Source organism: Aegilops tauschii, chromosome 2 (genome assembly GCF_002575655.3).
Source record: "Aegilops tauschii subsp. strangulata cultivar AL8/78 chromosome 2, Aet v6.0, whole genome shotgun sequence".
Taxonomy (NCBI): domain Eukaryota; kingdom Viridiplantae; phylum Streptophyta; class Magnoliopsida; order Poales; family Poaceae; genus Aegilops; species Aegilops tauschii.
Window position 1 is genome coordinate 70,971,826 of NC_053036.3, and position 24,424 is coordinate 70,996,249.

A 24,424-nucleotide genomic window follows, 5' to 3' on the forward strand; every position below is an offset into this window, starting at 1 on the left:
GGGCTGGCGCATCAAAGAGGTCACGCGGGGGGCACATAGGTGGTTCAGATCTGGGCGCTGTGGTGGATGATCTGCTCGGAGACGACGCTGGCTCGAAGCACGGTGCGCAGGGGATGTAGTTCTGGCGGCGCTGTCGGAGAGGACATAGTAACAGTGTCCCGACGGATTGCGAGAACGGAGGCGAGATCCGACAGGGAAAGGCAGAGGAACAGGGGATACGGAGAGAGATGGACGGGGGCGAGGGATTAGGGGAAGTTATGGTAATGTGGCTCCAAGAAAATTGGCGGGGTGAGGCTCAGCCGTGGGATTAAACAAGCATCAACGAAGCATTAGTGGTCTAAGGATTGATTTGTATCAGATGTATGATTAGGCCCCGTTCGGATCCTCTCCAACTCCTCCAAATAGCCAACTTCCGCTTCTCCTGCCAAATCCTGCTTCTCATAGAAAAACGGGCTCCAAAGAAAATGTTCGGAAGGTCAGCTCCACTTCCAGTTAGTTTAGTTGGGCTGGTAGCCCAATAAACTTGCTTCGGGCCCATTCGAAGGAAAGGCATGCCACGTTTCGACCAGAATAGCAAAGTATCTGGGAGAAAGACATGACTAGTGAACTGGTAAGCTGCCACCCGGTCACTTGGCGGTGGCATATCAGTAATTATCTCCAACTCCTCCTCCTTCGATTTTTGGGAGCGGGGTTGCCCCAGCTTCTCGTTTTTGCACTGCGAGGGGACATCGCTCCGCGAAGCTGGCTTCTTGAAGCCGTGGCATTCGGGCCGTCTCCAGCGCGGAGCCGCAGAAGCTGGGAGCAGGACAAGATCCGAACGGGGCCTAAGTGTTTCCCTAAATTTTATTCACTTCATGGCAGCGGCATCTTATTCGTGCTAATTCTGGCTGTTGCGGCCTGTGGATCAAGCCACCTACATCCGCATCAATCCGTTTCCAGGTTCTTCTGTTCCTGTATTAACAATTTTTATGCAGCTTGTTTGGTGACATGTCTACAAGAAAGTATTTGTCTTGGTAGTGATTAAAGGAAGGAAGAAAAATGGATAGATGAGCTGGTAGAATCCCAGAAAGGATCAATCGCTTCGTTTTCCTTTTTTTGGCGGGTAATGGCTAAGTTTTCCAAAAGTAGTAATTCTTTGCACTTGACTGTAGTAAATGTTGAAGAGCAAAAACTGACAATATTTATGTTGCTGCTGATGATACCAACAAGGGTGATAATAGTTGTAGTAAACAAAAAACCTAGCTCACTCACCAAACTCAGAAATACCGTGTGTCGATAAATAACAATCATTCATTGTTTGTTTTGTTTTGCAGAAAAAAAGATATCTTCATTGTAACAATTACAAAATCGAGCTGTTCTGGAGCTATATTGTTCCATCAATCTACACTATGTACTGGATTGCTTCTAATTTTTAAAATAAATAAAATTTGAGATTTTTTGTGTCAAGAAGGGCCCCATGTTCTTGTCTTGCCCCTGGGCCCCGTTTATCTGTGGACCGGCCCTGCGCTCTTATCAGCGTCAACTCTCAGAACCTTGTCGAGCTCTATCTCCAGCTTCCATCCCATCTCCTCAGAGAGCATGAGCCGGGGGGGATGTCATATATGCATGCCCAAATGGGCATCACATTCACAACCACATTAGCAGTTTTACCTTGGCCATCAAACGGGACGATCAGGAACGCACCCTTTTGGTGGGTCCATAGCCCGTTCTCCAGGACGAAGCGCCTGTCTCCTTCGCGCTCAAACTCCAGCATGAACCTGTTGTTGCAGAGCAGGGTGTAGGCAATGCATCCACGAAGGCCCCATTTGCTTTTTAGCTCTCCAAACAACCCCTCTGTACTGAAGGGCAACACAGAAAATAAGTAGCCAACAGCTAGCCAACGGGTACGCATAGCAGCTCGTGCCCTGGTGAGGTCCACAGCTCCACGACGTCGAAGGTCTGAACCTCCATCGCCGACGTAGCAGGGGCATGCTGGGTCTCCATTAGGGAGGCCTCCCTCTGTCCATGCGAGGAGGATCCCTTTCTAGCCTCCTGCCCGCACGTTCATTGCCATTTGAGGCGACCACCTCCAGCTTGCTCTCTGTCGCAGCCTTCTTCACCTTTCTGTCAACAGTGTTCTCCATGGTGCAGATGTGGTGGTGGTGGGGGGTTGCTTGTAGGTCTGTGATGCGCAAGTTGATATCATCATCTTACCAGTTTTTATACCCCAGCCATATTGGTTTTCCAAAGGCATTAGATCATCTCTGAATGATACATTCCACACTATGTCATCGGGTGGATCCTCTGTCTGGGTGAGATTGATATGGGTCTGATCTTGTGACAAAACAGTGCTTGGTAGACCATTCATAGCATCCGAAATGGGGTTATTTTCCTTAATCGATCCCCGCTTTGTTGGGGCTTTATTTGATCTGTGTAACCACTTGGTACCGAATCTCTGCGATTCTGATGATATCCTAAGGCTGAACCTTTAACACCAAAGTGCTTTCTTTCATACTCTCGTACCATATCGACAATTGATACTATGCATGCAATTTCCTGATCACATTCCTGACTTTGAGTAGGGCGAGCAGGAGAGGGCTCACAGGTGTTTATGCACTTTCTGGTGCTGGATCTATTGCTGGTCTGGTGCTCCAGTCCCATTCATCTCGCGGGATCATCTCTCCTGACCCGTTGTCCTGCAGAGATTTCCGGATCCAGTCCATTCCTTCTTTGACTCAGCCTAGAGTTGCATTTGGTTGAGATCCACTTGAGCCCCCATCCATGCCCTACGCGCCTTTCCTTGCTATCCTCTGGGCAATCAGCGAACGGATCATCCCTGCCATCTTCTTCCGGATCTTGTGGAGACCCAGCGGGTCCTCCTCGACGAGTGCGCGGTGGGGCGGGGGGACATGCGCTCTCACCTACTGGTTCAGGCCGATGGCAGAGGGTTCCGGCGGTGGTACTGGGTTACCGAAGGCGGATATCTGGGGGATCGCCTCCATAGGGGGAGGGGGCGTAATTTGCGCTACTCATTTCACCACACTAAATTTTCTCATATAACATGATCCCTCCAATTTTGCTTACTGGCAACATATTTGGTGAATCCTACCTAGTTCGTGTATCCGTGTAGCCGTTCCGTTTCAACCCCACGATCTCAATCCCGAGCATATCGTGCAGCCTAGGGACTAATTACGTTTAGATGCCCGCTTTGTAATCTAACAACCATCTTGCTTCACAGAAAACCCCAAAACCTTTTACCCAAGAGTAGCCCGACTGCTTCTGCGCGTCTTCCGCCGCCGCAGCCGCCGCCGTCGTGTGCTCCGATTTCCGTCGACTCGATCCCGACGTCGTCCGGCGCCCGTGACAAAGCAAACCAAGCGGATGCCTCGACGGCGGGTCCATGACGAACTGACGTTGTTCGGCGCCGGCGACGAACCGGCCCAGGCGGTCGTCTCGGAGGCAAGGCCATGACGAACTGTCGTCGTTCGGCTCCGGTGACGAAGCCTCTCAGATCAGGCGCTATCTCCCTGGATGGCCTACCCCGACAAGGGTGATTCCTTCAGAGGAAGTTGTAGCCTCTCGTCTGCAGGAAGGCTGTAACCGATGAACTTGTGCAAGTACTGTCCTGTAGCATTCGGCTGACTGACATGCACATTACTAGTGCAAAAGCCCGTAGCAGTAAACTGTATCAATTTTTGCAGCATAATGAATGGCAATGGCAGGTTCAAATCAGAGGCTTTGCTTGAGCTTTTTCTTGTTAGTTTGCTTGGCATTTGGTAAAAAAAGAGTCCTCTTTGCTGTTGCCAAGAAGGCTAGTGACTTATTGAGTTATGCGTTAGTAAAACAGGCGACCATTTCAGTAAAGCTTTGAAGTACAGAAGAGGCCTGCGATGGCTATGCAGTTTTGCGATCAAAGCTATAAGCAAAAGTCACCATCATAAGTTTTCTGAACACCTACAAACTTCATTATGTGCTACTGGACAATGCAAGTCTGATCAAAAAATCGGGAGGAAATAAACATGCAGTATTGCCACAGTAAAAGTTTTAATATTATAAAAAGAAATTTAATCATGCTTGCATAGCTGGTAAAAATGTCTGAAATTGATAAATATGTTTGATATTCTGTAGCAATTTGACAAGCATTAAACTTGTCAGAAATCAAGTCAACTTTAATTTGACACGACGCAAATTCTCATCCATTACATAATTCACTAGCTCAGAGTGTGCATGATAATATAGATAAAAACATTCTTTGCTTGGACTGTATCAGGAGGCACCATTTGGCTGCATATCTTGCAAAGTCACACTCCCTCCTTTTTTGCTTGGACAATTACGACTATCATGAAATACCATTTGCTTGCACGTCTTGCACAAGCGTGCGACCTTTGCCTTGCCTTCTTTGTCCTTATTTTTCTGAACCCCGTCCTTGATCTCCTTTCCTCGCTTTATTCTTTTGCATCTCCCCACGGTACGAACATCAGTCGGCGGATGAATATGAACTTCAGTGGGAATATTGCAACCAATAAAAGCCTCATATTCCTCTTGCCTAGTGCTTTGGGTGGCTTCAGGGATCATTTGGCCCAAAGGCGCCTCAATGTTCATCACACTTGATGTTAAGAAGTCCAATGCTTCATCTGAATGTTTCGCCTTTTGAATAAGCTCTTCCATCTTATCTCGTACAACTGAAATCTTCTTTCTTGTGGCCGCATCAAGTGAATCCATGGGCTTTTCTTCTAGTAGGTTCCCCTGTTCATCATAAACATTCTCCCTGCAAAACAAAAGAATGTTGCTAGTCATATGATTATGGAATAACAATAAGAAATCGATTGGCATGCATTACTGTTTTTACCTTTTGCACCTTTTCTGCCATCTTTTCATAATGTAGTAGCTAGGAAGCTCATTTTGGTTTTCAATCCTCAAAACTTGGATAATATGGCGACATGGAATACCGAGTGACTCAAATAACTTGCACGAACAATTTGCTATCATGCTTCCAATGTCATAGCAAACCTCCCTAATCTTACCAGACCGACCTCTCAGGGTCACATTTTTTACCCCCACACCTTGTGTAATATTCTGAACACAACAATGGTCTCTAGCAGCAATAACTTGTAGCTGAAATTTCTCGAACACCTCATATGTGAATACCTCACTACCTTGTTTCTCCATTGTCCATGGCGTAAATAGTTGTGGGGTGGTATGTATGCTTCTGTTGTCTGCCATTAATTCTTCCTCACGTTGACATTCTAAAGCTGTGTCAAACCTAAGCCAAAACTCAACAAAAGCAAGCCTTCGATGAATGAAGTGGTTAAAAAACGAATTTGCACTTTCTGATCTTGAAGTGGTTCGGAGAATGCCCGCTAGAGATATATCCATAAAGTACGCCGGTATCCATTTATCTCGAATGCTAAACCTTTTACTCAACCACTCATTTTCCTCCAACCCAAAATCTGTAATGATGGAATTCCATTGTGACTCAAGCTCTATTGAAGTTTCCGAACCCCAAACACATGAGTTCAATCTCGTCCAAAATTCAGAATCTTCTCTAATCATAGGTCCAACTTTTTCAGGAACCTTTTCCATTATATGCCACATGCACAACCTATGAACGGTTGTTGGAAGAACTTCGTCAATACCATTCTTGATGCTAGTGGCTTCATCGGTTATGATGAGTCTAGGTGCTATCCCTCCCATTGCAATTAAGAAGGTCTCAAATAACCAAATGTATGACTCATCCTTCTCATTTGATAAGAATGCAGCAGTGAAAAATACACTTTGTAAGTGATGATTAACCCCAGTAAATGGTGCAAATATCATGTTGTACTGATTAGTGGTGTATGTAGAATCAAAGGATATGACATCACCAAACTGACTATAGTTCTTCCTGCCCGTGGCATCCGCCCAAAACACACGCATTAGCTTCCCCTCATCATTCACATCAAAATCATAGAAAAATGCTGAATTCACTTCCTGCTTTCTAGCTAATTGGGCCACAAACATTTGAGCATCTGCATCTCTGATTTTATACCTGAGTGCTTGGTAGTAATTCTGCAAGTCCCTCTTTGAGCAGCCAACATTCGGAATTCCGCCATCGCTAACTTGCAGGAGCCCATATGCTTGAGAGGTTCCAATGCTTGCCTTATGACATGCGTATAAAGTATTCTTTGCCCTCTCACTAACTGTACGATTCGATCTGATCAAATGACGCTTATCAGGTGATACAAGACCATGAACGTGGTGCTCAACCCATGAGTCTATCTTGTAGGTGTTATCCCCACAAAGTCTAACAAAGATATGGGCATCACAACCGCATCGCGTATTTGTCTGCTTACGCCTCTTCTTCAAGGGGTCATCTATCTCCTTACTATCTTTTGACTTGAATCCTTCCCTATTACACATGAAACGCTTAGTCCGGACCACCTTATTATCAATCTTTTTCTGTTGTCCGATTCGAACACCAAAACCTGATTCATGTGCATATGCCTTGTAGAATTTCTCTACTGCCTCGAGTCCTTCAAATGCCATACCCACTTTAGGCTTCAAGTGCTCATCACATTCAGGTGTAAAAGATGAAGACTGCAATGTCAGGAATAAACCAGAATAAGCACTTCATGCATAGTTTCAGTTGTTAGTGCAAACTGAACTTACAAAGAGGGGTACGTCAGTGTTCTTTTGGGGTGTACTAAGTCCTCCATGGCTCATATGCATTTGAACGTTATTGATTGGATCGATACTGCTGCACACATGGCCACATGATTAGCCTTTCAACCTACACTCACACGTGTATACACACGGACTGAATTTGTGTGTAGTTTTACCTGAAACTTTTGATGCCCTCCGTGTCGCTGATTGCAAATGACATCGTTGTACTTGCTAGTTGCTCATTGGTAGTTGCCGCTGCAGCAAAGTATTACCAGTTATAGGGGAGATAGGTCTACGTAGAGAAGTACATGCACAACAGACTGATGCGTACAGCGTTTGCCGATGGTTGTCAGGTTCATGTTAACGTGGGATCAGACAAGCATGTACAAGACTGGGACGGTACCTGCCTCTCGTGGGTGCCGGACGACGTCGGGATCGAGTCGACAGAAATCGGAGCACACGACGGCGGCGGCGGCGCAAGACGCGTAGAAGCAGTCGGGCTACTCTTGGGTAAAAGGTTTTGGGGGTTTTCTGTGAAGTAAGATGGTTGTTAGATTACAAAGCGGGCGTCTAAACGTAATTAGTCCCTAGGCTGCACGTGATGCTCGGGATTGAGATCGTGGGGTTGAAACGGAACGGCTACACGGATACACGAACTAGGTAGGATTCATCAAATATGTTGCCCTAGTATAGTACTTAACCAATGAGGCTATTACTTATTTATACTCCCTCCATCCACGAATAAGGTGGCTCGTAGTGGGTAGTATCATGAGTTAGTATCATGCATATGATACTAGTGTATGATACTATCTTCGCAATGCATAGTATCATAGATAACTTTATTTATTGTCATGCAAGACACATATTAGTATATTATTTATTATGACACGGTATTATGATATGTTACTCAACCTTTAGTTTCTTCATTTAATTCTATGCCACCTCATCAAAGTTGTCTAGTTGGTATGCATGATACTAGTTATAATACTACCATTACGGGCAGCCTCAATGTACATATGGAATATGACAGATTATAGAGTGGAGTAAAACATGCATTGGGAAGGCGCAAGCCGCCAACTCTCTCCTCTTTAATTACCCACCCGCAATGAGCAAAGTGCATGTAGAAAGTGAGGAGACCATGTGTTGAATGTTATTGGTCTTGATTACTGTGTGATGAAAGAGACATTTTCTGAACTTCAAAGTGCATTGGAAAGATAAAAGTATACTCTTTTGTGGACAGATTTTAAATGCCAAATGTCCACTTACATGTGGACGGAGGGAGTAGGTTTTTCAGGTGGCCGAGTACCATCACGGTTGTCGATGATCCCTAGATGTCTCATGGCTCCGATTTCATAACTAGATGACCCGATGCGTCATTGACGGAGAGACCAACTACATCCCAAAAGTTAAGCAAACTATTTGAAAATGTAACCAAAAAGTCACGAAACAAAAAGCTAAGTAAACTATTTGAATTTTTTCCTTAACTGTCTATAACTACGCAAAAATCTACTACAAGTTGAAAGCTAAACGAACTATTTGAAAGTTTTTTTCATCAACTGTGCAAAGTCTAATTACAGCCGAAAATACCTCTGCATGAATGATTAAGAATAACTATACATGACCCGTTGCGCATTGACGCAAAGACTAGCTACAGCTGGAAAGTTAAGCAATACTATGGGCGTATAGCAAACATTCCTTAACGATGATCGTTGCTCATGTCCTTCTTTGGCCGGACACGCCACCCAATAGTCGGGACACCGGCATGTGGGCCAGTGTGGGGTTTGGTCGGGTGACTTCGTTTCCCTTTGATTGAACCTTTGAGGTTTAGAATGTGCTCCACTTCCTTCTCCACTTTCTCCTGGATGCGCATCATAATCATCATCTCATTAATGTTCGTCCTCCAAACCTCCGAATCAAATAACTTCTATTGAATTAACTCAAGTTCTTTGTGTTGATGCTCCTCACCCTTCGAACTGTCTAAATTCACCATTTTGCCTACAAAATAACAAAAATACATTCGGACAATTTATTGAACACATAGAGGGCAAGGTGTAATCCGAGAAGAGCCGAACATAATGCAGCGATGTCTGGTGTGGCGAGACTGCCCGGAAGGAGTTTTGTAGCGATGGTGGTGGCACAGAGGGGCCTAAGCGGTGGTGGAGGTTGGGTGGCGCAAAGCTAGTGGAGGGCCGACGCGGACGAGGGAGAAAGAGGAGAGGAAAGGGCTAGTCTGACCAGGTTTTTTTTGGGGGGCATGAAATTTATGGTGGGTCGTATCTGTCGGACCTAATGTTGCGAACGCGCCCGGGCGCGTCGGTCCTCCTCATATCCGCCCCAAATATGGATTGAATATGGTGGTGCCGGTCAGCTCGGACATATAGGACCGGTTTGAGGAGTCCGGCTGACTCGCTATTTTGTGACCGATCACTAAATGAGCCTTTCGCCCGGATGTATAAGGGTCACCTGAGGAGATCAGATGTAGATGATGTAAGACTATACGACTATGTAGCAAACAACGCACATGGTAGTATACTAGCAAAAGGGTCCGTGTGTTGCAACAGGAGAAAAAAAATCATAATCTCAAATAGCCATGATCACATTTAGCTACAACACCAAGATACACTATCATTCTCATTTTCATGAAATCATGAATATTTTTTTAAACTCGTGAACATATTTGAAATCGTGAACATTTTTCAAATTCATGAACACTTTTACAAATTTTCCAACATTTTCTTAAACAAAGAACATTTTTTGAATTCATTAACATTTTATACTATTTGCAAACATTTTTTAAAAATTATGAACATTTCTAACCTTTTTCTTGAATTGGCGAACATTTCTAGAATGGACGAAAATTATTTTAGAAATTGGTGGAACAATTTTTTAAATTCATGAACATTTTTTATTTAACGGACATTTTTTGATAAAGTAAATTTTTGAAAAATCATGAACATTTTTGTATTTCCTGAAAAGTTGTTTTCTAAATTTTATTTTTTTAATAAGAAAACATTTTCATAAAATCGTGAACTTTTTTAATCCACAAAACATTTTATTTCAAAATTCTCATTTTTTTAATTTTTGGAACTTTTTTAAGTCTTGAATTATTGAAAGTAGAAAACAAAATAAAATAAAAAATACATACCTGATCTTTTTTTTTTTTGAATTGGTGAAGGAAATATGCCCTAGAGGCAATAATAAAGTTATTATTTATTTCCTTATTTCATGATAAATGATGTAGAATTTTTCTGGAAAGCATAAAGGAGTGTTTGAAAGAAGTTTTTCAAAGAAAGACCTCGATGAAGCTGCTTACATATTGAGTATTAAGATCTATAGAGATAGATCAAGACGCTAGATAAGATTTTTCGATGAGTACATACCTTAACAAGATTTTGAAGTAGTTCAAAATAGAACAGTCAAAGAAGAAGTTCTTGCCTGTGTTGCAAGGTGTGAAATTGAGTAAGACTCAAAACCCGACCACGACAGAAGATAGAAACAGAATGAAAGTCATTCCCTATGCCTCAGCCATAGGTTCTATTAAATATGTCATGCTGTGTACCAGATCTATTGTATACCCTACACTGAGTTTGGCAAGGCAGTACAATAGTGATCTAGGAGTAGATCACTGGACAACGGTCAAAATTATCCTTAGTGGAATAAGGATATGTTTTTCGATTATGGAGGTGAGAAAAGGTTCGTCGTAAAGGGTTACGTCGATGCAAGCTTTGACACTGGTCCAGATGACTCCGAGTCTCAATCTAGATGCATATTAAAAGTGGGAGCAATTAGCTAGAGTAGCTTTGTGCAGAGCATTGTAGACATAGAAATTTGCAAAATACATACGGATCTGAATGTGGCAGACCCGGTGACTAAACTTCTCTCACAAGCAAAACATGATCACACCTTAGTACTCTTTGGGTGTTAATCACATGACGATGTGAACTAGATTACTGACTCTAGTAAACCCTTTGAGTGTTGGTCACATGGCGATGTGAACTATGGGTGTTTCACATGGTGATGTGAACTATTGGTGTTAAATCACATGGCGATGTGAACTAGATTATTGACTCTAGTGCAAGTGGGAGACTGAAGGAAATATGCCCTAGAGGCAATAATAAAGTTATTATTTATTTCCTTATTTCATGATAAATGTTTATTATTCATGCTAGAATTGTATTAACCGGAAACATAGTACATGTGTGAATACATAGACAGAACATAAGTGTCCCTAGTATGCCTCTACTTGACTAGCTCATTTATCAAAGATGGTTATGTTTCCTAACCATAGACATGTATTGTCATTTGATGAACGGGATCTCATCATTAGGAGAATGATGTGATGGACAAGACCCATTCGTTAGCTTAGCATTATGATCGTTTCAGTTTCATTGCTACTGCTTTCTTCATGACTTATACATGTTCCTCAGACTATGAGATTATGCAACTCCCGAATACCGGAGGAACACCTTGTGTGCTATCAAACGTCACGACATAACTGGGTGATTATAAAGATGCTCTACAGGTGTCTCCGAAGGTGTTTGTTGAGTTGGCATAGATCAAGATTAGGATTTGTCACTCCGTGTATCAGAGAGGTATCTCTGGGCCCTCACGGTAATGCACATCATAATAAGCCTTGCAAGCATTGTGACTAATGAGTTAGTTGCGGGATGATGCATTACGGAACGAGTAAAGAGACTTGCCGGTAATGAGATTGAACTTGGTATTGAGATACCGACGATCGAATCTCGGGCAAGGAACATACCGATGACAAAGGGAACAACGTATGTTGTTATGCGGTTTGACCGATAAAGATCTTCGTAGAATATGTAGGAGCCAATATGAGCATCCAGGTTCCGCTATTGGTTATTAATCGGAGATGTGTCTCGGTCATGTCTACATAGTTCTCGAACCCGTAGGGTCTGCACACTTAACGTTCGATGACAATTTATATTATGAGTTATGTGATTTGATGTACCGAAGGTTGTTCGGAGTCCCGGATGAGGTCGGGGACATGACGAGGTGGCTCGAAATGGTCGAGACGTAAAGATCGATATATTGGAAGGCTATATTCGGACATCGGAAAGGTTCCGAGTGATTCGGCTATTTTTTGGAGTACCGGAGAGTTACGGGAATTCGTATTGGGCCTTAATGGGCCATACGGGAAAGAAGAGAAAGGCCTCAAGGGTGGCCGCGCCCCTTCCCCATGGACTGGTCTGAATTGGACTAGGTAAAGGGGGCGCCCCCTTCCTTCCTTCTCCTTCTCCCTTCCCTTTTTCCTATTCCATGTGGGAGGTGGAATCCTACTAGGACTAGGGAGTCCTAGTAGGACTCCACACGTTGGGCGCGCCCTATGAGGGCCGGCCTCCTCCTCCCTCCATCCTTTATATATGTGGCCAGGGGGCACCCCTTAGACACACAAGTTGATCACTGATCTCTTAGCCGTGTGCGGTGCCCCCTTCCACAGTTACACACCTCGGTCATCTTGTCGTAGTGCTTAGGCAAAGTCCTGCGCCGGTAACTTCATCATCACCGTCACCATGCCGTCATGCTGGCGGAACTCTCCCTCGGCCTCAACTGGATCAAGAGTTCGAGGGACGACACCGAGCTGAACGTGTGCAGATCGCGGAGGTGCCGTGCGTTCGGTACTTGGATCGGTTGGATCACGAAGACGTTCGACTACATCAACCGCGTTACTAAACGCTTCCACTTTCGGTCTACGAGGGTACGTGGACACACTCTCCCGTTCGTTGCTATGCATCACCATGATCTTTCGTGTGCGTAGGAATTTTTTTAAAATTACTACGTTCCCCAACAATTGGAACACCTTGCGTTCCAAGTTTTATGTCGGACCTACCAAATTGGCGGTCACAGCAACGGTTACATTGGGAGGGAGATCAGATAACCAGATACGGTGGCCCCTAAGAGAATTACATTTACCTATGGCCGCCATTTCATGAGGAGGCTTGTTACAAGCACGGGGGTGCTACGTCTAGAGCTTGCGTTGGTTTTCCTTGAAGAGGAAAGGGTGATGCAGCACAGTAGCGTAAGTATTTCCCTCCGTTTTTGAGAACCAAGGTATCAATCCAGTAGGAGGCTCCTCAAAAGTCCCACGCACCTACACAAACAAACAAGAACTCGCAACCAACTCAATAAAGGGGTTGTCAATCCCTTCACGGCCACTTGCGAAAGTGAGATCTGATAGAGATAATATGATAAGATAAATATATTTTTGGTATTTTATGATATAGATAAGAAAAGTAAAGATGCAAATAAAATTAGATGGCCAACTTGTATGATAAAAGATAGACCCGGGGGCCATAGGTTTCACTAGTGGCTTCTCTGAAGATAGCATAAGTATTACGGTGGTGTCGGTGGGAAACGACACCTATGGGATCACAAGAATCCCTTCTGCGGTTGCGGGGCGCTGGGTGGTGAGGATAGCAGGATCAGCAGTCAGTACAAGCACGCAGATCGTTTACCCAGGTTCGGGCCGCAGAGATGCGTAATACCCTAGTCCTGCTTGGATGTGTATATTTGTGTTCATGAGGTTCTCGAACTAGCTACAAGGAGCGTAACTGGTCCCAGAGTCCGAATCCTTCTCCTGGATGCCCTGGGTCTCCTTTTATAGGCAAAGGGATCGCCATAGTGGCACCAGGAGGTGCCATCGGGGTACTGTGGCTAAGCTTATCGCTAGCCATTACGGGAGAACACGCATTTAATGCGCCCCTGACGTGTCCCCTCCACTTTACCGCCGCTTCGCCTCGTCTTGACACGCGTCTGGGCCAGCGAGGTGGTGGCGCCATGTAGGCAGGCAAGCAGCTGAGGTGGCGCGGTGGTGGAGCCTTCACGAAGACCTGCATGCCACCACGTAGGCACGTGCTGAGTTGGCGGAGGAGCCTTGCGTTGACACGCAGGTGCCTGCTCGGCTGGTGGGCTGGCAGCTGCATGGGATTGGTGGCGAAAAGCTTGGCGGGTGCGGGCCTGGCTGCGGCCTCGCGGACGCCCTCGGCAAGGGCCTTGCCGAGGCCCCGGCAAGGGTCTTGCCGTGGCGTTGCGTTCGTCCCCGGCAAGAATCTTGCCAAGGGTCTTGTGGGTTTCCTCGGCAAGGATCTCGCCGAGGCTCGCCGTCTTCCACTCTTCTGATTAAGAGTGTTGTTCTTGTCTTCACAAAGATCTACATACCACCATGGAGGTGCCTCCCGGGCCCTGGCCCAACGTGGCTGATGGTGTTGGAAACCGTGGGCTCAAGGGTGGCTCGCTCCACTGGCGTTGGACGTGCTGCCCCGGCAAGGGTCTTGCCGGGGAAACCTGCTTCGTCCATCTACTCTCTGTGGCCTCGGTCTTGGCGTTGCTTTTTGGTTTTTTTTGTGGCTCCGGCCCTCTCCCTTGCCCTGCTTAGTGTGGTCGTGGCCGCGCGGCTCTGACTGCCCGTGCACTTGGTAAGGGGTACTGAAATAGAACCCTATTTTAGTACACCGACAGGAGCCCCCGGGCCTGGGCCAAACATAAGCGCGGTGCGGTTGTTGGGCTAGGCCCAAAAACAGTGTGCGGGCAGGCGGGGCGGTTTTTTACCGTGGCCACTTTCCGTCCGCTGCGCTTCCCCACGACCTGCGTTGATTGCGTGATGTGGGGGTCGCGCGCGCGGGTGACCGAAGCATGCTGTCTCCATATGTGGTGAACAGTAAAGAGGCAGCCTGCGTGTCCCTTCGAGACCGCTGGGTCGCTGCTCATTTACTCTTCCCCACTTGGGGAACTGTTGATCCACACGTCCCATTACGTCCGTCTCTTGCGCCATGTTCGCTGCATGCAGAGCGAATGGCAGGCGCGTGGGATACGGGAAGTTACACGTGCGTGGGTCGTTTCCCACACGCCTTCAATTGGGCGGGGAGGGCGGTTGACGACCCCGCCCGTTGTCACTTCAATGAGCCGGATTGGCCGAAAGGGGTGGCCGAGCCCCGCCCCCGCCTCTTTATAAAGAGGGGAGCAGGATGAACGAGGCCTCTCAATCCTTCGTCACATGCTTCTCTCCATTCCTGCTCTTTCCTTCCTTCTATCATGGCGAGGGGGCGTGGCGATGCTTCATTGGTGGCGGCGAGGGTCTCGGCCAGACAACGCGTCGCTTCTCCCCAAGAGCTCGTGGCGGCAGAGCCAGCCGTTAGAGGAAGGGGGAGGGGGCAAGCTCGAGGCCGTCGCGGTGCTCGGGGAAGAGGAGGACGGGGTGGCGCATCGGCCTCACCTCCGCCAGCGGCCCCTCCCCCGGTGGAGGGCCACGTCGGGGACAACCCCCATGAGTTCTTCCTCAGGCTGCGCCAGCCGCTGTGCCGTCGTCTTCATCTCCCAACCCCATTTGCGCGGGAGATGGAGCTGCACCCGCCGCAGGCACTGCGGCTGCATATGAGGGGCCGACGTCGAGTTCCCCGCCCCTCACGTCATGTATCTTTGCCGAGGGTGGAAGACCTTTGCTCGCATCCACAGCCTGACAGAGGGGCTCACTCTCCATTTCAAGTTAATGGAGGGCGGCCTCCTCTCCGTCAAGGCCTTTGGGCACTTCGGGACTCGCGTAAGGTGCTGCGTGGAGAGCTCCTCTGATGGCGAAGACTCTTCCTCGAGCGAGAGTGACGAGGAGGACAACGGGGCAGAAGACGGGGACGAGTCCGACTAGGCGTCGGATGCCCTGTGCCTGGGTGGGTGCGGCAGCAGCAGCATGTGCACCTGGCCGCTCCTCCGGCGGGATTTGTCGGGGGAGGGGCCAGCTCCTTGAACTTCTTGGGGTCGTCTCCTTGGGCGGCTGGCGTTGGGAGGCTGCGGAAGAGGAAGAGGGTGGGTGGCGACACCGTCAAGTCGGAGTACGCAGGCACCGACGCCTTCATCGCGTATTGACGTCCTGCCGCCTCGTCTTCCAGCTCTTCCCCTGGCACCGTCATCACCAGCCAGCCTTTGGACGGCCACCGAGACGTTCTCTTGGTGCTTTCTGCTGCTCGTAGCTCGCCTAGGCGCCCCTTTTGCCCCTTTTCGCTTCCTTGACTTGCCTCCTGAGGAGAGGGACAAGAAAGGGATTACGGGCACCTTATCTTTTTTCAACTTGTAAGCCTGCGGGCATTAGTAGAATTTAAAGCTTGTAATCCCCCTTGCTCATGTTTTTCATTCCATATGAACTGTACCTGTATGGTATGTTTTTAATGAAAAAGGGATGTTTGCCGGGTTTTTCGTTCGTGGGTGAAACCCGCGACAAGGAGCGAATCCTTGTTATTATTTCAGGTAAACGTTTTTCGCCCAGCAACAGGCCTTGCCGTTGAGGGAGTCCTGGATAAGGGGGTATCCAGACAGCCGGACTGTATACATCGTCCGGACTATTAAAGCGTGAAGATACAAGACTCAAGACTTCGGCCCGTGTCCGGATGGGGCTCTCCTTGGCGTGGAAGGCAAGCTTGGCGATCCGATATTATGTTTCCTTCCTTGTAACCGACTCCATGTAAACCCTAGCCCTCTCCGGTGTCTATATAAACCGGAGAGGTTGGTCCTTAGAAGGCCGATCACAATTACAATCATACCATCATAGGCTATCTCTTAGGGTTTAGCCTCTATGATCTCGTGGTAGATCTACTCTTGTACTACCCATATCTTCAATATTAATCAAGCAGGACGTAGGGTTTTACCTCCATCAAGAGGGCCCGAACCTGGGTAAACATTGTGTCCCTCGTTTCCTGTTACCATCGGCCTTGACGCACAGATCGGGACCCCCTACCCGAGATCCGCCGGTTTTGACAACGACATTGGTGCTTTCATTGAGAGTTCCTCTATGTCGTCGCCATAAGGCCCGATGGCTCGTCTCGTCGTCAAAGACGACATCACCTGGGGGGGGGGGGGGGAGCTCTGGCTGTAGGCCAAACTCTCCGATTCGGCGGCTTCATCATGGCCGCCCCATCGGCGGTAGAGCCGACGATGACCTCTCGAGTCATCAATCATAACCTTCACGTCAGTTCAGAACTCGCCGAACATATGAATCCAATGGAGCTCTCCTCCCTTAATGAGCTCTTGGATCGCATCGCCGCTCTGGGAGCCGCTACAGACTATGACCGGATCGGGCTTAAACCCGATCAAAGGGATATCAGATCCCCGCCGGCCACCCACGAGATGGCAGTAGTGGAGGAACCGCGACCGCCCCTCGACTTTGAGGACGAGCTATGTCCGAATCACCGAACTCCCTGAGCCGAATACGTGCTCAAAGGAAGGAATGACCCAGGTTCCGGACTTGGAACCGGGCATTGGGCCAAAGAAATTGGGCGGCACTCCGGAGCCCGAACCGTCAGGCTCGGGACTTCCCACGCCCCTGGGTGTCAGGTCTTAAACCGTCTCTCCCGCATCAGGCAAGAGCCCCAGGAGACTATACATCACTACAGGGCCAAATTCCTCCTTGCGCTTAACAGGGTCAAGGACTGCCACGAGGAGGACGTAGTCTTACTCTTCTGCAAAAACTGCACGGACAAAGGACTCCTTAATGCTATAAACCGCCGTGACATAGTACACTTCGCGGATCTGACACTCATAGTACGGAAGTATTGCGCGATGGAAAGCGCCTGGAAAACCCAAACAGAATTTTGGGAGAGTACGGCTCTCACGAAGACCTTTGTCCGAACTAAACGGGCGAACTCTCGTAAGTCGCCCGATCCCGCCCCCAAGAAATCAAAACATATCTCAGGGCAGGGAACCGTATTGGAAGAAAGGCTCAATGGGCCATGTAAACTCCACAGCGCTCCGGGCACGACACCAACTCATAGCCTTAGAGCATGTTGGATACTCCGGCAGGTCGCAAAAAGCGGCGAGGATCTTCTTGCAAGCCATAAAGCAGAACAACATCCCGCCAACGAACACAATGCGGTATTAACAGTCTTCGAGACTTTCGCCTCGAACAATAGGCGCAAGCGGGCTCATCGAAGCTCTGCTGAAATTTTCCATATGGCAAAGATAAACCCCTAGAACGACACTGCTATAACTTTCAATGCCAGTGACGAACCTCGATTCCGGACTGTCCGGGCACCGGCCGCTCTGGTCCTTAGCCCAATCGTGGATGGCTTCCGGCTCACTAAAGTCTCATGGACGGCGGAAGCAGATTAAACTTGATCTATGAAGAAACGCTCAACAAGATGGGAATTGATAAAAGCCGCATTGAACAAAGCGGCACCACCTTCAGGGGAATCATCCCTAGTCGGGAAGCGAGGTGTGCGGGAAAAATCACACTTGATGTGGTATTCGGCACCCCGGACAATTACAGGTCCGAAGAGATCACATTCCAAGTGCCCCCTTTTAGCAGCGGATACCACACCCTTTTAGGGTAGGACGCGTTTACAAGCTTTCAAGCCATACCCCATTACGGGTACATGAAGCTTAAAATGCCCGGGCCCAATGGAATCATCACTCTAGCCAGTGATCCGGACGTCGCACTCCGCGCCGAAAACAATACCGCAGCGCTGGCCCTGGAGGCATTATCCGAAGCCCTAGCGGCCGAAGAACTAACAACGCTGCGGGCCACCGTGGACAGGAACGACGTGATACTCGACAAGCGACCCAAGTCCACCTCATTTAAACCCGCAGACGAAATAGTCAAATTCCAAGTCCATCCAACGGACCCCATGAAGACAGATTCCATCGGGACACAGTTGAGCCCCGCAATGGACGCCGCACTACGAGACTTTTTACGCGAGAATTGGGACATTTTCGCCTGGCACCCGTCGGACATGCCGGGCATCCCGCATAGATTGGCCGAGCATAGCCTTAATATACTAAATGGATATAAACCTGTCAAACAGGCCCTAAGGCGGTTCTCAGAGCCCAAACGACAAGCAATGGGGGAGGAGTTAGCTAAGCTACTCGAGGCCGGGTTCATCAGAGATATTAAACACCCGGATTGGCTGGCAAATTTGGTAATGGTACCAAAGAAGGACAAATCCTGGCGCCTATGCGTCGACTTCAAAGACCTCAACAAGGCTTGCCCCAAGGATCCCTTCCCCTCCCTCGCATCGACCAAATCATCGATGCCACAGCTAGACACGACTCGCTGTGTTTTCTCGACGCATACTCTGGATACCATCAAATAAAGATGGCAGAGTCTGACCAAGCTGCAACAGCTTTCATAATGCCATATGGCCCTTTTTGCTTCAACACTATGCCTTTCGGGCTCAAGAATGCCGGCGCAACGTATCAACGCATGATTCAAACATGCCTGGAAAAACAAATCGGCAAAACAGTGGAGGCATATGTCGACGACGTGGTCGTAAAAACTAGACACGTCGAAACTCTAATAGACGACTTGAGGCTTACATTTGATAACCTCCGAACATATGACATCAAGTTCAATCCGGAAAAATACGTCTTCGGCGTCCCCTCGGGGAAACTGCTGGGCTTCATTGTTTCCAATAGAGGAATTGAAGCGAATCCGGCAAAAATCCGAGCGCTGTCACAGTTGGCTATACCAACAGACCTCAAGCACATAGAGAAACTAGCGGGATGCGTGGCCGCTTTGAGCCGCTTTATCTCCAGGTTAGGAGAAAAGGCATTACCCCTTTACCGCCTCCTTCGGCGCACCGAACACTTCGTGTGGACGGACGCAGCCGCGGCCGGACTCGATGAAATAAAGACCTTAGTGGCCAGTAACCCAGTCCTAACCGCGCCAAATACCAGCGAGCCTATGCTATTATACATAGCCACGACACATCAAGATGTAAGCGCAGTACTCGTCGTCGAACGAGAGGTGGGCGGATACAAATTCCCGCTCCAGAAGCCGGTTTATTACGTATCCACGGTCCTCACTCCATGCAAATCCCGATACCCACACTCTCAAAAAATAGCATACGCGGTCTTCATGGCATCCCGGAAGTTGCGACACTACTTTCAAGAGTGTTCGATTACAGTAGCCTCCGAAGTACCACTCAATGACATAATAAATAACCGCGATGCTACAGGCCGGATTGCTAAATGGGCTATCGAGCTCCTTCCGTTCGACATAATATACAAACCACGGCGGGCCATCAAGTCGCAAGTACTGGCGGACTTTGTCGCCGAATGGACGGAAGCCGAACTCCCTAAAGAGTACGGCGCGTACTCCAACTGGATCATGCACTTCGACGGCTCTAAAATGCTAGACGGATTGGGAGCAGGTGTAGTCCTGACATCTCCCACCGGAGACACGGTCCAGTACGTCCTCCAAATATTATACACAGACTCCAACAATGCAGCCGAATACGAGGCTCTGTTGCATGGTCTTCGGATGGCAGTCTCTATGGGCATCCAACGCCTAGAGGTGCACGGGGATTCGAACCTCGCAATATCACAGATAAATGGAGACTTTGATGCCAAGGATCCGAAAATGGCAGCCTATCGTACTGCCGTCCTCAAAATGTCAGCTCGGTTCGAGGGGCTCGAATTCCACCATGTGGCCCGAGAAAACAACCAAGCGGCGGACGTCCTCGCCCGCATCGGCGCTAAACGCGACCCCGTCCCACCTAACATATTTCTGGAAAGGTTGTTCAAGCCATCCGTAGTATGGGAAGGGGAGTCCGGCAATACCAGCACGGACCCGAACACACCCCCAGATTCCGAACCATCAGACACAATCGGAGGCTCTGCCACCGAAGTAACATCTTCAGCCCACGAAATCATGGCCGTCATCGCCCCGTGGACTGAGCCTTTCTTGGCCTACCTAAATAGGCAGGAACTCCCCGAAGACCAAAATGAAGCACGCTGCATTGTACGGCGTTCCAAAGCTTACAAAGTCCATGAAGGGGATCTCTATAATAAAAGCGCGACCGGAGTGCTCCAAAGGTGCATCTCCGAAGAAGAAGGGCGGCAACTCTTGGCTGAAATCCATGCCGGACTGGGCGGACACCACGCTGCGGCCCGAGCGCTGGTTAGCAAGGCATTCCATGCAGGCTTTTATTGGCCAACGGCCCGAGCAGACGCACAGGACCTTGTTCAACATTGCATCGGTTGCCAACTTTTCGCCAATCAGAGTCATATGCCCCTACCGCTCTCCAAACGATCCCCATAACATGGCCCTTCGCAGTCTGGGGGCTGGATATGGTCGGCCCCCTTAAAGGGGAAGCCATAAGAAAAAAATACTTATTAGTCATGGTGGACAAGTTCACCAAATGGATAGAAGCCAAACCAGTCAAAACGGCCGAATCCGGACCAGTGATAGACTTCATATCCGGGGTCATACACCGATACGGTGTCCCCCACAGCATCATCACTGATAATGGCTCAAATTTCACAGCCAATGAAGTGAAAACTTGGTGCGCCAAAATGGGCATTAAGCTCGACTACGCTTCCGTCTACCATCCCCAAACAAATGGCTAGGTCGAACGGGCAAACGGTCTCATCATGAGCGGCATCAAACCCAGACTAGTGCGATCTTTGACAGAGTCAGATACGCACTGGGTCGAGGAGCTCGACTCCGTACTCCGGGGGCTGCAGACCACACCGAATCGCACCACCGGATATACACCATTTTTCAGGGTGTACGGGGCGGAAGCAGTACTACCCTGCTACATAATACATGATTCGCCACGCGTACGCATGTACGAAGAGAAGGAAGCCGAGTTAGATCGGCAGGATAATTTGGATGCCTTGGAAGAGGAGCGCGCTGTCGCAAAGGCTCGTTCCGCATTCTATCAGCAGCAGGCTCGACGATATCAAAGTAGAGAAGTGCGGGCCAAAACTTACAATATTGGCGAGCTCGTCCTACGCCTACCGGAGAAGAAGAAGGACAAACTTAAACCCAAGTGGGAAGGTCCCTTCGTCATTGACAAAGTTCTCACCGGAGGAGCGTACCGCTTACGTAATGCATTCGATAACAGACTCGAGCCGAACCCATGGAACGCGGCCAGACTCCGGAGATTCTACGCGTAACGCCGAACTCAGTGTTCGTCTCCTTGCTCCCTCTTTTCTTTTTTTTTACTTATGCTCCACCCCATTTTCCTTTCTCGACCTTTTTTCTCTTCACACAAAGTATTTCATACAGTGCGGACTTCCGGATTACTCCGGCCTCACTATGTGTGTAAGCAATACCTAGGGGCTTCCTATACGGAAGCTAAAAATAATTACTCAACTGGCTTTTTGCCCATCGCATATGAGTTTCTTTGTCATATGTGCCTTTTCTTCACCATTATATGCATCGATATGACTTAAGATGTGGCCAAGCTGGGTTGCCTGGCTCTTGTATTTATGCCCTACGTTCCCGTTAATTCGGCTAGGGCATAAGGGGAGCACCTCTGTGATTGTTACTGCCGGTTCAGCCGGATGTGTACCTCAGACTGGGTGAAGCTGAAAGCTAGTTTCCTTAAGAGAATATTCGATCGGTGAACAAAAGATGTATTCATTTATTACAATGTAAATCCCCAGAAGTTTTTTATCCTGCGCCATCGTTCGCAGTACGGGCATGCGCATTGCCGCATGCATACCTAGGGAAAGGAACCCCTAACGGAACTATTCTCCCTAGAAGATGTTTCTTACTATCCATGTAATATAACATAACTAGTTGGGTACTTGTCTGTTCAAGCACTTATGACCCCTACACCTGGTCTCCACGCATACCCCGGTTTTGTATAACTGAGCGGGTATTCGGACACACCCCGGACTATAGGATCCGAGGGCTGAAGCGAAAAGGTCCGCCATGACAAATGATTTTAATCCGGCTAGGGGCTTCTTACACCCATTACATTACACAGTCACTTGGACTGACTGTATTCTTCCTCTATACCATCCAACAGACTATCTAGCTTACAATCCTGTTGAGAATATTTAGCGGCTAACGCTACCTAGTCATATACCAGATTTACGGGAATTTCTTGCCCATCGGGCCCCGCCGGTCCTACTTCGGCCATATGGTTCGGGTCCAACTTGGTGTAGCGCGTCTTCACCATTGCCCAAGCTTCTCTGGCACCTTGCCGGCACGCTGATATCTTCCACAGTCGGAAGCGCCGCCGGGCTCCTTGAAGCAGGTCCACAAGTTCCCCCATGCCATTTGGCAGGAGGCTTGATGGCCACAAGGCCTGAGCAATGCCATTCATCACCCGCCGAGCTCGCTCGTGCAATTGTGACATTTCTTGCAGTACATCACTTGCAGATGAGGGTATTTCCTCTTCAGGGCGACCCGTTAACATCCCTGCAAGCAAAAGCCTTTCAATATACTTCCTCGCCGAACTATCATACAGTTCGTCAGGGCACTCACCATAAATGCCACATCGCAGCCTTTGGTTCTCCTTCACGGAGTCCGCCAGTTGAGCGCGGACGTCTTTTAATTCTACGTCCAGCCGAATATTGGCATCTTGAAGATTGTTCTTCTCTTGCCTCACTTGCGTAAGGATGCGCTCGCCAGCCTTTAGCTGCCTTTTAAGATGCGAGTCGTGATCCGTTACGCCCTCCGGATTCACCCCGGGATCGTCTGCAGAATTTTCTGTTAGACTAGTCATACCAGCCATTTACTAACTGGTGCATCCTCGTACAATTGAGATAAATGTTACCAAGGGAGGCCTTCAGGGATTCCTCTAATTTGGTAACCGCGTCCCTCAGCTGGGACTTACATTCCTCCAGCTCCCGAGCCAATTGTTCATTCTTATCCACGAGCACCTGTGTATAGGTTGATCCTTCAAACAGTTGTTCCAACTATTTCAAGTCTCAGGGGCTACTGCTATATATACTTATCAAAATTTCTTACCCGTATATCTTTGGTATACTGGTTCGTCGCTTGGGCAATCCCGCCTTGAGCAGCTCGGATGTACGCATCTGCCGAATTGAAGGCATTAAATGCCTCTTCGAGAAAAGATGTTGTGCCAAAGCACGGCCCTCCGGCGTCGGTGATGCATGGCTCTCTCCACTTTGGAGTTCGTGGCCGAACACATATCCGCATCCTCTGTCAGAGAACTATGCGGTACGGGCCCCGTGTCCGCTTCCGCCCTTGGAGCCGGTTCTGGAACATGGCTGGTGGAAGCGTGATTGGTGGGATCCCCGGATATAGTCCGGCTACTCCTCTTCCTGCCAGACACGAAGGGCGCTGTCATATTTCAAATACTATAATTGCAAGAAAGGTTATTACTTTACCTCTGCAGCGGTGTGTCCACCCTCACCGCCTTTCTTTTGAGCCTGCCCGATCCGGACGCCTGTGGTTGACGAGTCCCCAGGGGCTCGGCCCCGCGCTCCGGCCGTCGCCTCTGCAAACAGCGCGACACCTCAAGGGTGAATCATAATACCTGAGGGGAGTCCTCTTCGGAGGATCGGGTTTTTAAGTTTAGGCTTACGCGCAATGCAGGGAGCAGTCCGGGATGGTCAGCCGTAAGGGCCACCAAGGTACCACCTCAGCTCGCTTGATAAAATACCCCGTCGACAAGCTCCACGGTGATATCCGGATCTCCATTGAGACCTGGATCTAGGGCCCTTCCAGGGTCCTCTGGTTGTGGGGAGGGGCTGAAGATTCCTTCTACGACCCTCCTCAGTTCCTGCTCGGAAACATCGATGCAGGCAATCCTAGCGGAAGAACGCTAAAAGTAAGTGAAACAGGGAAAGAAATGACGACTTACCCACTCTGGGGGGTTGTACATGGAGAATCCGTCCCGTATTTTGATGCGGAGGAATTCCTCTTCTTCCCCTTGGTATAAATCGGACAATATCCTTGCCAAAGCAGTGGCGGAGTCCAGACCCTTACGGCCGCAGCGGGTGGCATCGTCTTCCCCGTTGAAATGCCACATGGGCTTCCCCCGATATTGAAGCGGTTGCACTCCCCGCCTTATGCATATTGCCATAACTTCGACTG

At 48.6% G+C, this 24,424-nt stretch overlaps 1 protein-coding gene across 1 annotated transcript; it reads right to left on the reverse strand.

Annotated features, from left to right (window-relative positions):
* Nucleotides 1-1,543: 1,543 nt before the first annotated feature.
* Nucleotides 1,544-15,015, reverse strand: LOC141040752 (protein FAR1-RELATED SEQUENCE 5-like). The gene is made up of 5 exons (XM_073506868.1): nt 14,858-15,015; nt 4,829-6,586; nt 4,330-4,747; nt 3,520-3,662; nt 1,544-1,838 (listed from the first exon to the last, which is right to left on the reverse strand). The coding sequence occupies exons 1-5, from the start codon at nt 15,013-15,015 to the stop codon at nt 1,544-1,546; spliced, it is 2,772 nt and encodes a 923-aa protein (XP_073362969.1).
* Between the last annotated feature and the right edge of the window lie 9,409 nt (nt 15,016-24,424).